The sequence below is a fragment of the Mastigoproctus giganteus genome, chromosome 3 (genome assembly GCF_048544385.1).
Source record: "Mastigoproctus giganteus isolate SK-2022 chromosome 3, ASM4854438v1, whole genome shotgun sequence".
Classification (NCBI taxonomy): Eukaryota; Metazoa; Arthropoda; class Arachnida; order Uropygi; family Thelyphonidae; genus Mastigoproctus; species Mastigoproctus giganteus.
The window spans coordinates 161919829-161937011 of NC_143577.1; the positions used below are offsets into that span (position 1 = coordinate 161919829).

A 17183-nucleotide genomic window follows, 5' to 3' on the forward strand; every position below is an offset into this window, starting at 1 on the left:
ACATGTAATTGCGGCTCTTTAACTTTTAGCCCACGTGAAGCACAATCAGAAATGGAGTTAGAGGACTTAAAAATCAAGGACATGTGGAGTGTAAGACTAAAATGCCTTAAAACTGCAATTGAGGATTTGGAAAGGCAAAAGGCTGCCCTTGCAATTCTACACAAATGGACCGTGATAGATGAGTTGAAAAAGCAGGATCAAATTGTGTTCGATGCATGAAGTAGCTTGCCGGACACATATAAATTTGAAAATATTTGTGTTTGGACTTCTCTCAGTATTTGGTTTGACGTATTTCTGCGGGCAAATATTTTCAAACATGAACTATATTAAAAATAAAATAAAGAAACTGTCTGAACAATGCGAGTCTCTCAGATGTTTAAAGATGAAAATTATGGCATACTTGCCTGATGTTGAGAGACTCGCACAAGAAGTTCAGCAGAAAAAGTCACATTAATTCGTACCTTAATTGGTTGGTTGTTAGTTTTTTCAGTATTAATAAATAATATTTCAATATATATTTTTTTTCAATAAAACACCTTCCCACTCATTCCATTTCTTAAAAAAACTCCCTCCCATCCTCCCAGCTTGAGCTGAGGTGTGGCTTCGAATTCTCTCTTTTTTTTAATTAGAGCAAAAATGGCTCTTCACTCAAAAAAGGTTGCCAACCCCTGTGATACAATAAACATTCACCTACACATCTTTTGACTCCTGGTCTTGTCTCATGGTAATTGTTCATTATGTTAGACAAGTTCTTTAACCATTTTGTCTATACGTTTTCTTTTGTTTTCTCTGCCCATTGTCTTTACATAATATATATTACAACCATGTATTTCTTTTGACTCTGGGCTCCTTCTTATGTTAATTTAATTCTTTAGCTGTTCTGTCTACACATTTTTCTTTATCTCCTCTGTCATGTCCATCGTAAAATAAATGCTTGCTTTATATATCCTCCTCTATACCCATCATTTTACTTCTATCGATACTATGTTCTACTCTAAATTTAAATCTCCCTTATTTTCCTTAATTCGCTTCATTAATTTTTCTTGGATTCTACTTTGTGTTAGAAACAGAGGGCATATACTGTTGTTTATTCATGCAGTTCTGGTGGTTGATACTTGAGGAGATACCAAGGAGTTTGTGTGATATCTGACAATTGTGTGTGTGTGTGTGTGTGTGTGTGTGTGTGCGCGCGCGTGCATGTGTGCGAAAAAGAAAAAAGCGTGTGCGCACGTGCTTTTTTCTTTTTCAATATCTATATTTTTTTATTTTTTTCTATATTTATACTTCCTCCCTTTGCTCATCTCATCTTTCCCTTTTGTCTTCCCTTCCACCACTTTTATTTTTCCTTCTTTCCTCTTCAACTTTCATTAATATATATATATTAATGAAAGTTGTTTCATTAATATATATATAACTATAAAAATTATATGAAAAGGAAAGGGAAAGAGATGGTAGGGGGAAGGGGGAAAAATTTATGGACAAGGGCCACTGATAGACAGAAAGCATCCAACGATCATATAATTGTATAATGTATAGATAAATAATAGTTGCTGAGAAAAGAAAAGAAAAGAAAAGAAAAAGGGGGAGAAAAAAGAAAAGATGAGAGCAGCTACTAAAAAAGGTGAAAAAAATTAACACAGTTTAAACACTATATAGAAATAAATAAATACTTATATAAAATTATATTGTTGCTTGCATATCACACATTTTTTTTTTTTTTTTTTTTGGCTGATGCTACATAAGCTTGCTTCCTTACATCATGTGCCTCTATTACTACTACAATCCTGGTGTCTCCAGGATTGTGTAATATACTTACCTAATATGAAAGAAACTAGTTTCTTTCATATTAGGTAAGTTTGCTTCTATAACCATTCAGTCCATATTTTCTTTAGTTATAATTATCCATTTCTCTGTCTTATATATACACATTCTATCTACTGCAAATCTACATAATTTCTCTTTATTTTTCAATTGCTTTTGTCTCAGTACATCTGCCACATGCTATCCAGCTCAGGACTCTGGATGTGCCAAGCCCATACTCACCAGATGTGAGCCCCTGGGGTTAGATATATATATATATTGTGGATAACCTGTAACCATCTCAGCTGATGAAGGCAGCTGTTTTGCTTACATGTGCTTTTTACCACTATTCCCACCACTAGGTGTTTGCTACTCTGGGCTCTCTGCTACATTTATAGTTCTTTGTTATAATTTAGTTTCTCGGCTATATATATATATATATAAAAAGATAAAGATGCAATAAAATTACGGAAGTCTTATCAAATAGGGCCAGTAGTGTCCTTAACAACCTGCTAAAGTATATATATACGTATAAAAATACTGGAAGGATGTATCAATATATGCAAAACTGCTGCAGGGATGTGTAAATATATGCAGTGATGATGTGTTTGATGATAAACATAAATTAAATACATGAAGGACACACTTCCCAGAATAGGTAAGAATTTTAATAACTTACAAAGTAGTAATAAACAGAGGCTAAAACTTTGTTAAGGCAAAAAACAGGTTGGGTAAAGAAAGAAGGTAGCATCTTCATGTTGCATTCGCAAAACTAATGGCTCATGAAAGATAAGATGTAGGGGTAGATGAAATCAAAAAGATAAATGAAGTAGAGATAATTAGATGGGCTTGGTAGTTCGGGATTGCTAATCCTGTTCCTGCAGATAGGAATCTGAATATAGGTCTAGGAGTGTGTCTAGGAGTTACCTTAATCTTAACATTTATAGTTAAGATAAAGGTAAAAATAAAAATATATACAAAGTTAATAAACTATACTGGCCAATTATAGTGTACAAACTGGTACATTAAGTTGTAAGTCACCGTAGAGGCCACTTGTTCCCCCCCTTCACTGTTGGGGGGAACAAGTTTAAATATTGCTGATTATAATATTTATATTCATATTTATATGGTTGGTAATTAGATTTTTATATTTGATTATACTGAGGGCTTTGCTAAAGTGGTAGTAGAGATATGCTGGAGGAAATTTGGGCTAAAATCTATTATTTGAGTACCACTTGTCGCCATGCAGTGGGCATGGTCGTAGCATGGAGTGATTGTACAGTCGAGTTCTGTGACTGGGTGATTATTGTGAAGGTGTTTTGTTTCTGATTGTTTTGTGTCATTGGGGGGGTGCTTAGCTTAGGTAGGGTGTTTATTCCCCCATCCTGCTGTTTTAAAATTGGAAAATGAGTTCCTGATTTTAAAACAGTGGAAAGTGGGGGGGATAACACCCTAGGCATATTATGCTAGGAGGAGGGGGAAAACAGCGAGTAGTACCTGCCAATCACTGCCTTCTTCCCGACTTATAGTCGAAGTATGGAGTGGCACCCAAGATCTGAATTTTAACCAAAATTTGTTATTAATAAGTTTTTTATATAGCATTTTGATGTTATTGATAGTTATGTCATTATTGCTACAGAAGTTGCTATCCTAATGCATTGCGATAGGATAATGTTGGCATGCACTACTTTGGATATGTTGGATTGTCAATGTGTGAGGTTGACAACATTAAAATTAAATCACGTTTGTTGTACAGATTGATAGTTGCATTGCAATTATCTATTGTAATACAGAGACCTAGAAAATTGGCTGCAGTATATTTGCTGTTCTTTTTTTTCTAATGTGAGCTCAATGGGATATGTTTCCATATTCCATGAGAAAGTTTGGGCAGTTCATTACTATGAGGTCATCTATGTACCAAGTTCCTGTGGAAAGGAGGTTTCTGACCACTATTACATATGACTATATTCAAAGTATTAATCAATAAATATACAGTACAGACCTCACATAAATTTCCCCAGAACAATGGCAGCTACAATAACCTAACTAAATTAAAACATAAACTGCTAGAGCTGCAAGAACATCTTATTATTACACCTGTGGATAAAACATCAAATAACTATGCATTTATTTGCAAAGCATTTTATGCATACACCTTAAAAAAAAACACCATGTGTACCCTGTATGCACAAAAGATATTTTAATTTATATGAAAACATCCTTGGCTTGTACGCGATTAAAGGCGTTTAGTATGAAAAGAATACAAACGCATTTAACATTTTAAAGCATTTATTTCTTTTCAGCAGTTTCATGAATTTGAGGTTGCAATACATGTTCAATAGGTAATTTACTTACAATGGGTTTGTGATAGCTAAAATATGATACATACACTTGAGATTGTAAAGAGTGTAAATGTCTTTGAAACACAGCATCAATTATAGTTCCACAATTAGTAGTCAATACATATCTAGAACTATTCAATAATAACAGCCTTCTCCTATACAATATATATATATATATTTTGGTTTTGTTCCTCTGTCATGTCAACTATAAATTTTATGCCGGCTTCATCCTCCCTCATACCCTTAGTTTCACATATATTTTTACTTTGGATGTCTTAAAAAAAATTTTCCCTCCTCTCTTTCCCTTAATTCTATTTATTAATTTTACTTTGCCATGGCACGTACTTTATGTTAGAAACATTAGATTAGATTAGACTTGGATGGATGGATGGATAGATAGATATGTTAGAAACATTAGATTAGACTTGGATGGATGGATGGATGGATGGATCGATAGATAGATAGATAGATAGATAGATAGATAGATAGATAGATAGATAGATAGATAGAGAGATAGATAGAGAGAGAGAGAGATAGAGAGAGAGAGAGAGGGGAAAGGTGGAGAAAAGCTGACAAAGCTGATAAATAAATAAAAATATATATATATATATATATGGATGACCTCCGATGATGACATGGAAATTATGGGTTATACTGCAATATTTTATCTTATTTCACCTTATTTTATTTTATTTGATATTATTTTATATGACCTTATTTTATTTTATCTCATTTTAGGTTGTTTTAATTTTACATAATTTCATATTAATTTCTTTTAGTTTTTTATATTATTTTTTATTAATTTCTCATAGGCGCCTCCGTAGCCAGGTGGGAAGGAGCAGCAGTGCGTAGCACACGCTTCTCGATTAGACCAGGGTTCGAGCCCGTCACCACCAAATACGGAGGATGCGGAAAGGTCAGGGAATGACCACTGCATATCCGGAGCAATATGGCCTTAGTTGCTAATGCTCCTAAAAACCAAATAACAACAACAAACAAACAAACAATTTCTCATGCAAACTGTAAATTCGATAGTAACAGCCTTCTCCTATACACTTTCAATGCATTACTATATATATATATATATATATATATATATATATATTGGTTTTGTTCCTCTGTCATGTCAACTGTAAATTTCATGCCAGCTTATATACAGCTATATATTGCTATAGTAGCTGGAGACATTCTGGTGTTATTGCCCTTATTATTGTACTACAATTACTGTAACATCCTTTGGACATAGCACATGCTGGAATATTTGTAAAGTCTATTTTTTTCTCAAGTTATGTACATAGCCTAGGTGTTCAGGGGTAATTGAAGTAGTGCAATACCTGGTATCTTGTGAAAATAGCCACAATATGAAATATAATTAAAAATGATGCCTTCACACTATGTATGTAGTTTAATTTATGGTGTATCTACACCGATATTATATAGTTAATTTAAACCCATATCATATTATGCTTGTGCAACTAATCTTCAAATATCGTATCATTCTGTATCGTATCATTTAGCATCTCTCATATTGTGGAACCACTTCGCAACTGCGATGGCATGTTTGCATTATCAGGGTACCTGCCCACCCACCGAAGATAGGCCAACAGCTTTGAAACGGTGACCATCTAAGTGGTGGTATCCACTGAGAATAAATAACAGTCTTCTCTACTAGAGAAGCATTACTTATATACCAGCAATACCTGGTATCTCACTGTGAACGTAGCCACAATATGAGATGCAATTAAAAATGATGCCTTCACATTACGTATGTAGTTTAATTTATGGGTAAACTATGGTGTATCTACACCGATATTATATAGTTAATTTAAACCCATATCATAATATGCCTTGTGCATTTAATCTTCAAATACTGTATCATTAAGAAATACTGAACAATTGTAATACTCATACCAAAGGTATGAGTATTACAATTGTTCAGCATTTCTTAATGTGAGGTATAAATGGTGCAATACTATTTCAGCAATTTAATAACTTTGAAAATCATATACTCACCACTGTACTAATAAGTATAATATTGTCTCTCAAAATGACTGATTTTATACATTTAAAATAATAGTACAATGGCTTACAATCAGGAAACATGTAAAATAGAAATTGGTGTTTGTAAATCATTAACAGAACGTAATGCATAAATCCAGCATTTGCAGTTTGTTTGTTGTTATTTGGTTTTTAGGAGCATTAGCAACTAAGGCCATATTGCTCCAGGGATATGCGGTGGTCATTCCCTGACCTTTCCGTATTTGGTGGTCACGGGCTCGAACCCCGGTCTAATCAAGAAGCGTGTGCTACACACTGCTGCTTCTGACCACCTGGCTACGGAGGCGCCTAGCATTTGCAGTACTTTTTTTTATAAAGTCTGGTCGCTTATTATCTTCAACCCTTCTGTGGTCAACTACAATTGCAAAAAGTGCTCACAAGGTTTGAGGTTTTACTGTAGTCTATCACATAGTGTTACTGGAGTAGTAATGTAGTACACAGGTAGAGTGCTGTAGTATTAATTTTAAATTTTTGAGTGGAATTATTCTTCAGCCTAGAGCTACAAAGTGTTTTGGTTATGAAGAACACAGATTCTGAAACGGTGTGAGTAGACTGTTTTCACAGTAATGTTGAGTCAGTCTTGTGTGAGAGAAACATTGTGAAAACAAAGATGAGAGCAGGAGTCTGTTATAGGCCAAATGACTATAAAGAGTATAATGAGGAACTACAAAAACAGTGTACACTGGGCAAGCAAGTCAGAATGCCTTGTCATGGGAGATTTTAACTTACCAGATATTAATCAGAAGCCATGGGTTGGAAACTTGCACAGTAGCAAGTTTCTCAATTTGTTGGATACTATGACAGGCAACAAAAGAAAATAATATTCTTAATCAGGGTATGAGTAGAGGCTCATCATGCATTAAGAATCTTCACGTAAAGGAACATTTAGGTGAAAGTGATCATGGTGTGTTGTTGATATGGTATTTATTCAAGGAAATAATTACTGAAAAGAGTAAAGGGATTTAGTTTTCTCAAAGGTGATTATAATGGGCTCAGACATTTTTTAACCCTTTTAGTGGGACTAACTAACGTTGTTAAAAATGGAAGTGTTAAATGGGAAGAGTTGGGAGAGGTAATCATAGAGACCAATAAGCATTTTATGCCAACCAAGAGAGTTCAAGGTTCAGACCAGAACAGATGTCAGATGAACAGATCAGCTTAATGGCAGAGAAAAGTTGTTCTACAATAAGTACAAACTAGTAAGCAATCAAGTTAATCGGGTGGGGGGATTAGAAAGGCTAAGGCAGAGTATGTATTCTTTGGCTAAGAGTGAAAATAATACTAGCAAGGAATTCTTTGTGTATGTTAATTATTAGAAGAAAAGGAATAAATCATATTGATGCACTGGTTATAAATGGAGTAATTATTGCTCATCCTGTACAGAATGCAGATTAACTGAATAAATAACTTACATCTGTGTGAAAACAGTCTGACCAATATGATTGGATTACATTGATGCAGTGACCAAGGAACCAGATGCAAAAAATAATTTTGATATTATTCACTTGGATTTCAGGAAGACTTTTGATACTGTTGCATGTACAAGACTGCTGTACAAACTGGAATAATGTGGGATTAAGGGCAAGTTACAGCTATGGACAAAGGGATGGTTGAGTGAGAGAAGTGGTTATTAATGGACACTGCCTCTTTGTGGACTAATGTTATTAGTGGAGTGCCCCAGGGTTCGGTGCTAGGTCCATTGTTGTTTTCAATATTTATTAATGATATTGATGAAGGTATATTAGGCGCTTAATGTCTAAGTTTGCAGATGATACAAAGATTGGCAGGGTGGTTAATGACAGTCATCAGGGTGAGCTACTGCAACAAGATCTAGGAAAATTAGGTCAATGGGCTGAGAAATGGCAGTTGAAATTTAACACTGACAAATGCAAGGTACAGCATATGGGTAGCATTAACCTCAGAGTAATGTATAAATTTTTTGGTACTACACTCATGGTAGTGGAAAATGAAAAAGACCTGAGGGGTAACATGAAGTTCTCTGAGCAGTGCAGAGACAGGCTGCCAGGACAGTTCATGATGTTTTGTCAATGATACACAAGAACTTTGCTAGCAGGGATCAATTATCCCATTGTACAAGGCAAAGTTTAGGCTACATCTTGAATACTGCATACAAGTTTGGAAGCCTGAGTACAAAGAAGTGCAAGAAGATTAGTCAGGAGAACAAAAAAGACTGTGGTTCTATAAACTACAGCCTCTGAAAACTAGGCACCTGCAAGGTGATCTGATTGAAGTGTTTAAGACTTTAAATGCATTGGCATAATATGTGGCATAATTACTCTTTTTCAGAAAACACATGCACAGGCACACACATGAAGATATAAACTGGGAAAGGATGGTTTCAGGATAGATATGTAAAAATTTGCCTTCAGCCAGAGAGTAAATGATTGTTAGAATAAACTTCCACCTGGTGTTGCAGAAATGAATAGTTTGAATAAATTTAAAGGAGGATTGGATAAATTATTAGACTGGATGGGCAAAGTGAGTAAGTGAGTAATTTTTTTTTTATTGGTCAAGCATACTGTGCAGAAACAACTCCTGACTTTCAGCAAATTATGCTTGACCACTACAAACTTTATCCTTCCAGTATAACCTTTAATGCCACATATGGCAGCTGTAGATTTGTCTTTTATTTAGCTTTCTTTGTTAAACAGATTGGAATAAATAGCACACTTGAATATCAATATGTCTGACATGTGTACAGTATTCCTTTCTCAAGTTAAATTTTATTTTTTTATTCACCTCAATGTAATCAAAGTCAAATTAAAATAAAATTATGTAAGTTGAATCTGCCAATAGGAAAAGTATTTCAGCTTAAGAGCTTATTTATTTAATCTTACCTCAGAACCACCTGTAATAGCTATACCAAGTGACAGTTTTCTCTTCATTCCTCTGGATAAAGCCTTGGATAAGGAATTTTTCTTATTTGTCATTTGTAGCATATTTAACATATTGTTTGCTTCAAGTTTTGCAGCTGACCACGTTATTCCTTTAAGCTATTAAAGGAAGATATAAGAGCATGCAAACATGATTTACCACTGGGAGGAAGTATTATAATCAAATCCATAATATACTGGAAAGAAAAAAACAAGAGAGAGAGAGAGAGAGAGAGAGGCATTACAAACAGAACTCAAATTTAATATACTTGCATACACTAAGTGTTTTGATATGTAGCGTATTCTTGCATACTCTACATGTCAGAGCAGCTTTCCATAAATGCTGTGTACCGTGCCAGTATCCTCTCTACATGTATCAGTTCAGACAAACCAATAAATCTTTAGGCCTTCTTGTAGACAGGAAGAGGATGCTATCTCCGTAAAGCCCGTGCCTCTTGAAGGGTCCGGAGCACTCCTGTCGGCCCTTGAAAATCTGAGGGAGAGTGTGTACATTAGAAGACAGCATAACATGACGACTGGATGTCACATCAGTAACCTTTCTATACATGCAATTGTTACCCTTCGGAACCTTCCAAAAATCAGTGTTGCAGATGCTATTCAGAGGTGAAGGAAGACCAGAGTTAATACTGCAATGAAAAATGGCCTGTACAGCATCAAAAATTCACAGAATGTGTTTGATGAACTATAAAGAGGTTTGTCGTATGCAGAAAACATATGGAACAGGTCCAAAAGGCCACAGGATAAAATGCTGTTTCACACTGGTAGAATGCTAGAAATTTCTAGCAATCACAGACTCTAGAACAGTTCCATAAGGTGTATTTAGTGACAGATCTCAATACACAATGTTTCATTACATGGGCATGCTAGGGTGTAGAGAATATCTGAAGATTGCTTCTCATAGAAGTGTTTGTCCTCTTGATCATGAGGTTTGGTGGCAGTCAGATGAAAGGGTGCTGTTTCAGCTGGTTTGGAACTGGTAGTGCCTGAAACCATAAAGGCCATTACCTACTTGGATGTTTTAACAATTATGCTCTATGGAAATGGGCTCAGCCAGTTATTGGGATAATGATGCTCAAGGAAAAGGGCCCAGTCAGTTATCAGCATGCTGATACTGACGTATGTCATATAGGACTGATTTGTAAACAATGATAATGAAAATTGGTGGACTAGCTGGCTTGGATGTTTGTTTGTTTGTTATTTGGTTTTTAGGAGCATTAGCAACTAAGGCCATATTGCTCCGGGGATATGCGGTGACCATTCCCTGACCTTTCCGCATCCTCCGTATTGGTGGTCACGGGCTCGAACCCCAGTCTAATCAAGAAGAGTGTGCTACGCACTGCTGCTCCTGCCCACCTGGCTATGGAGGTGCCAAACTGCTGGCTTGGATTCTAAATCTCCATCCCAATGGGATAAATTGGGGAGTCAGATCAGGCCATGACCAAAAATACTTTTTTCCAAACTGGCTCTGGAAAATCTAAGGCATGGAAATTAATTCTGGTCACTTACTGGATATTAGTAAAAAGTATGAAAAGGGGAGTTGAGACTGTCATAAGGTGTATGTAGGTGGCTCTACTGTGTATCAAGTTTTTGAATGAAAAGCACATTTTTCAACTGCCTGTGTATGTATGTCTAAATGCATCTGGTTATATAGAATAGTATATACATTTAGTGATCACTGAATTATGAACAATTAATACCATGTTGGGCCACCTTTTTGCATGGATAATAGCCACTATTTACCTAGGTATTGTCTCCACTAGATGTCTGAAGATGTCCATAGGGATCTGCAACCATGCTGCCTTCAAGGCATACCAATGTTGGAATAGATGACGGTTCCTTGTCCATCTTCAACTGGATTGAGGTGAAGTGAATTTGGAGGCCAATCAAGATGGGTAATATCTTTGCTGCATTCCTTGAACCACTTGTGGACAGTGTGGGCCCAATAACACCATGCATTATCATCTTGGAAGATCCCGTTTGGACAAGGAACCATCATCCGGAATAGGTGATGGTTCCTTATCCATCTTCAACTGGATTGAGGTCAAGTGAATTTGGAGGCCAATCAAGATGGGTGATATCTTTGCTGTGTTCCTTGAACCACTTGTGGACAGTGTGGGCCCAATGACATCATGAATTATCATCTTGGAAGATCCCGTTTCTGTCCAGAAAAAAATGCAACAGGACAGAGTGCACACAGTCTCCTAAGAGCTGCTGGTAGACCTCACCAGGGAAACACTGGTCCATATTCATCAGAGATCCTAGTTCTTGCCAGCAAAACATATTCCATATTAAGCAACAACCAACACCATCATCTGCCCAGATAGTGGTCACCATGCACATTGAGTCCATGGCTTATGTTGCATCACACATGAAGGTGTCCATTGGCATGTTACACCAGGAATTTGGACTCATCTGACCAGCACACTTGTTTCCAGTTCTCCAGTCAGCATGGTGTTGACACCACAACATTCACTGTTGACAATGACCAGCAGTGAGGAGAGGATGTCTCTTAGGTTGTCTGCTGTGGAACCCCATATATTGAGTGCGTGGAGCATTGTCATTTCGGATATGGGACTGCAAGAACAATAGAGGGTACACAGAGTGCCATTCAGCCCATACAATGTGTTGCACCCTTCACTCAACACAAACATCCACCTGGCATAATCCTTTACAGTTCTGTCGGCAGGAGGTGGTTTGTCATGTTCAACACCATTCTTTATACACCTTAACCACACCAGGTTGCAAGCAACCGACAAGGAAGCACCCAATGCACAAGCTCCCACAATCATGCTCTTTTGAAACTCCATGATATCTTTACTACATCCCATAACTGCTACCTTATCATTTTGACTTACACGACCAGATGCAAATTAGATGCATAAAGCTGTTCAGCTTTTTGTACTGAAAGCGATGCAGCATAGTCCGAATCCAAATTATGTTTTTTTTTGTTTAATTAACTTCCAAAACACATAAAAACATAATGTATTACACGTATATAACAATAGGGCAGTCATAATTCAGTGATCACTGAATGTGTGAATATATATATATATAGTTTTATTTCTTTGGTACTATTACTTTTTAAATATATATATATATATATATATAATTTAAAAAGTAAGAGTACCAAAGAAATAAGACTGTAAAGATACATATATATATATATATATATATATATATATATAGTAAAAAAGAAAGTGTAGAGTCTTCTTACTATACATCTTTACAGTTTTATTTCTTTAGTGCTATTACTTTTTAAAAATATATTCCAGTGGAATCAATGTCTGCAGCTTGGCACACACTGTTTCGTTGTGTTCTCTGTATATACTTTTTCATCCAGTTCTCGTACATTTTATGCTACTCTTTAATTCATACATATTTTCCATAATTTATATATACAGGGTGCAGAGAAACTCTACCAACAAACTTGAACAGGTGATAGAGGGTACCAAAGGAAACATTTTTTGTGAAGTAAACATAGGTTGTAAACGAGTCGTTATAGCAGCAGAAGCTATTAAAGGGTTGTAAAAATCAGAATACATTCAGTAATGTAATGTCGTTTAATGCATACAAATCATTTGCCATTGCACACAAAATAGATGTATGGCATAGCAAATGGAAATGGAAGAGAGGCCCACAGGATTTATCAAGAACGCTTCCCAGACAGAAGGTTGCCTCACCACACAACATTTGCTGCGACACACCAAAGATTGCGGGACAGTGGCTCTTTCGGTGTGAATATGCATGTCGACACACTGTTAGGACACCCCGGTTTGAGGAACAGGTTTTGCAGATCTTCCCTAATACTCCTTCTACCAGAACAATAGCCATTGCACACCGATTGGATGTGCAGCATCGTTTGGTGTGGGATGTGGTGCACGAAGCATAGTCCAACATGCTACGAAGCTAAATCCTTTCCGATGCCAGAAAGTGCATGCACTAGAACCAGCTGACTTTGCCCACCATATTGCATTCTCCCACTGGTTTTTACAGGAAACCAACTTGCAGCCTGATTTTGCCAATAATTTTGCCACTGATGAGGCATGTTTCACCCAAGAGGGATTGTTCAACAGCCACAACAGTCATGTGTACGCAGAGAATAATCCCCATGCATGGCTACCAACATGGCTGCCAACACAGGTTTAGTGTCAATGTATGGGCTGGCATTGTGGGAAACGTTTTAGTTGGACAATATATATTTGGTTGCACGTTTCGATGGGCGACTCTATTTGCGTTTTCTAGAGCACACACTTTCAGAGTTGTTGGAGGATGTTCCTCTGATTGTCTGAGCACAAATGTGGTTCCAACATGATAGCACAACACCACATTTTGACAGACGTGTACGCACACACTTACATACAACCTTTCCGGGCAGATGGATTGGTCGAGGTGGACCTGTAGCCTGGCCAGCAAGGTCGCCTGATCTGACTTGTTTGGAATTTTTCTTTTGGGGATACATGAAGACTCTTGTGTATGAAATGCCAGTTGACACAGTGGAGGAACTTATAGCACGGATTGTTGCAGCAAGTGCAGAGATACAAGACAATCCTAGAAACTTCCAACGCCTACAACATTCAATGATGAGTCAGTGTGAGTTATGCATTGAACATCACGGTCACCAGTTCGAGCACTTCTTATGAATTGTTTTTTCTATTTTGTGTGCAACAGCAAATGGTTTGTATACATTAAACGACATTAAATTACTGAATGTGTTCTGATTTTTACAATCCTTTAGTAGCTTCTGCTGCTATAATGACTCATTTAAGAACTATGTTTGCTTGACAAAAAATGTTTCTTTTGGTACCATCTATCACCTGTTCAAGTTTATCGGTAGAGTTTCTCTGCACCCTGTATAAGAGGTATGGTTATAAAGTTCCCAGATGGGTGCAATAAAAAGAACACAAAGTGAAGGAACTTAAAAACAGTTTTATTTTTATTCAAAGTAATCACCACCTTTTGAATGCACTTTTTACGCTATTCTAAAAGTTTCTGCAAAGATTCAGTGCAGGTGTCCAAAGAAATGATGTTCACTTTGGTAATTATGTTTTTCTTTATATTTTCAACATCTTGAAATCACCTTCCTTTGAAGGCAGTTTTCACCTTGGTAAAGAGGAAGAAGTCCGCTCATGCTAGATCAGGAAAATAGGTGGATAGCTGATCTGTACAATGCCATATTTTGTCAGAAATGTCTTCACAACAAGTACAGAATGGGCAGGGATATTGTTGGACAACAAGTATCTTTCTCTCGAAATTGCTGACTCACCCATAAAATGAGTTTCAATAGGGTTGATGCACCTGTACACAGAATGCAGTATTGAGTCTATCCTGTTTAGGTACAAATTCTTTGTGAATCACATTCAAACAGGGTGTGATTCACAAGGAATATCAGTGGATTTCTGTAAACAAAACTTTTTGGGCCTCAGTAATAATTTTGAAGTCCAATGAATGCTCTGACACTATCTCTGGGTTGAACTGAAACACCGAACTCTTATCACTAGTAACAACGCAGTCAAGGAAATTAGGATTATCTTGACAAGTCTGGATGAAGTCTTCGCTGTTGTTATTTGGTTTTTTAGGAGCATTAGCAACTAAGGCCATATTGCTCCAGGAATATGCGGTGGTCATTCCCTGACCTTTCCACATCCTCCGTATTTGGTGGTGACGGGCTCGAACCCCGGTCTAATTAAGAAGCGTGTGCTACGCACTGCTGCTCCTTCCCACCTGGCTACGGAGGCGCCGCGAACTCTTCACATCGCAACGCTGTTGCTTTTCCTCAACTGTGAGGCTGTCGGCACAAATTTTGTACAAACCTTCCTGTTCCCTAAATATTTATGCAGAATTTGATGAATTGTGTCCTTATTCATATCAAACTCATTAGCCATCATTCTGAGGGTCATACAATGATTCCTTGCCATAATTTTCCAAACTTTTGCAACTCTGTCCTCATTTCATGAGGCCAGATCATTCCAAACATCCCCCATGCCTATCTTCAAACCACTTATTCCATTAAGACACACTGGTATGACTTAATGTTTAATCATCATAAACAGTTTTAACATTTCATACATTTCTTATGCTGATTTTCCCAGTTTAAAGCAAAATTTGATATTTGTTCTTTGCTGCACACAAAATTGTTACATGGAACATTAATGCTACTAATGAAACTGATTGTTACTAGCAACCTGTCAACCTACTGGACACTCTGTACTATTATTGGAAGAAGTTTGAATTAGAACATAACACTTCCGTTTATTCAAATTCTTCAAACATAACCCCCCCTAACAGCACCAATCTGGGAATTTTATTTCCACACTGTGTATACATAAAATTACAGATCATTAAATTAATACATTTTTAAATATATATAAAATAAAACATTTAATCAACAAGATGGATGATTGAAAAGACAAAGTATTTCAGCACGAACTAACAGTGCACTGAAGAGACCATTATATTTCAAAGAGTTAGAACCATAAAATGATTCTAATACCTTACTTCAGTTATGCATAACCTTTTATATTGAAATGGCCACATTATCATTTTGCTCTACATCACTGGACCACACAACAAAATGAACTCAACAAAATTCTCATATAAATACAGAGTATTTATATGAGATAAAAATAATATATTGTTACATCCAGAAATAATATATAATACTATATACTAACCAAATATTGCTTAATAACAAAACATTTTTAATAATGATCATAAAATAATTTTAAAAATAAAAACAACCAATTAATGTGATAGAGGTGTACAGCAGAAAGCCAGTTTAATACTGGTATAATACAGTAAAACGTTGATTATCCGTGGTAATTCGGGGACGCTAGAGCCCGGATAATTGAAAAACACAGTAAATCCAAATTACATTTTTATTTGTTTTAAATAACTTCCAAAACACAAAACATAAGGTATTAAATGTATATAACAACAACAATAATATTTTATTCATTTTGTTAGAAAGTCTGTGATTTTTGATTGTTTTGTTTTTTTTTTTTTTTTTTTTTTTTGTAGCATAATTTTTTCTTTTATTTTTCTTATATGTCCACGAATTTGTAAAATTTCAATATAATTCACATCATCTTGACTTTCCACGAATTTAAGTAATGTCTCTGCAGCTGTTAGGGCTTCATTACAACTTACTTTGCAAGCTGACTGTAGTTCCTCATCATCGTCCTCGTCAGGTCCTGCCATAGGTTCTTGCACACTTTGGATTAAGTCATTGTCAGTTATTTTTTCGTAGCCGGGTTCATTTTTGTCTGTATTCAACCACTGATTAATACATGTCTCATCTAAGTCTTTGCATCCTTCAATATTTTGAACTGAGTTTAAAATATCAGGAATGATTTCTACAGTGTTATTTGAGTCTCCCAATTCCAAGTTATTTTTGGCAATTACAAAGTCATCGGGCAATATTTTTTTGAATGATTTTATAACTGTTTCGTTTTTAACTTCCACCCATGCAGTAGAAATGTTATACGTAGCATCTTTAATTGTTAGTGACTTCCAAAATAAAAGAGGATTCTTTTCTTCCATGATAAAGTCCATCATCAAAGTCTTCTATACAATTGTTTCATGCTCCCAATAGGTCCATAGGTTGTACTAGTGATGTTACATTTGGTGGAAAATAAATGGCTACAATATCACCATTTTCTGCAAAATAGTTTTTCCAATGGAGGATAGTGTGGAGCATTATCTAATAACAAAATTGCTTTGTGGGGGAGACCTTTATAAGGCATAAATTTTTTAACGTGAGGAATGAATTTATCTGTTCACCACTTTTCAAATATATCCCTAGTCATCCATGCAGCTCGGTAATTATAATAATCTGTTGGAATATTAGTAGTGTCCTTTAAACTTCTAGGTGATTTTGATTTTCCCACTATGGTTAATTTTAATTTGTCATCGCCTGAAGCATTTGCACAGCTTAAAATTGTTATCCTGTCTTTGCTAATGTTATATCCTGATGCATTTATTTCTTGTACAGATGCCAATATGCGATTGGGCATTGCTTGCCAATAAAGTCTTGTCTTGTCTGCATTGTAAATTTGCAATGGAACAAGAT

The 17183-nt window shown here is 36.0% G+C and overlaps 1 protein-coding gene across 1 annotated transcript in view; it reads right to left on the minus strand.

Moving 5' to 3' along the window:
- LOC150088371 (phospholipid-transporting ATPase ABCA3-like) overlaps positions 1–17183 on the minus strand; it is a 335787-nt gene that overhangs the window by 247628 nt on the left and 70976 nt on the right. The window contains exon 6 of the mRNA XM_090370138.1: positions 9059–9214. Within this exon, the coding sequence (XP_090226264.1) occupies positions 9059–9214 (156 nt within the window). The remainder of the gene's footprint in view (positions 1–9058; positions 9215–17183) is intronic.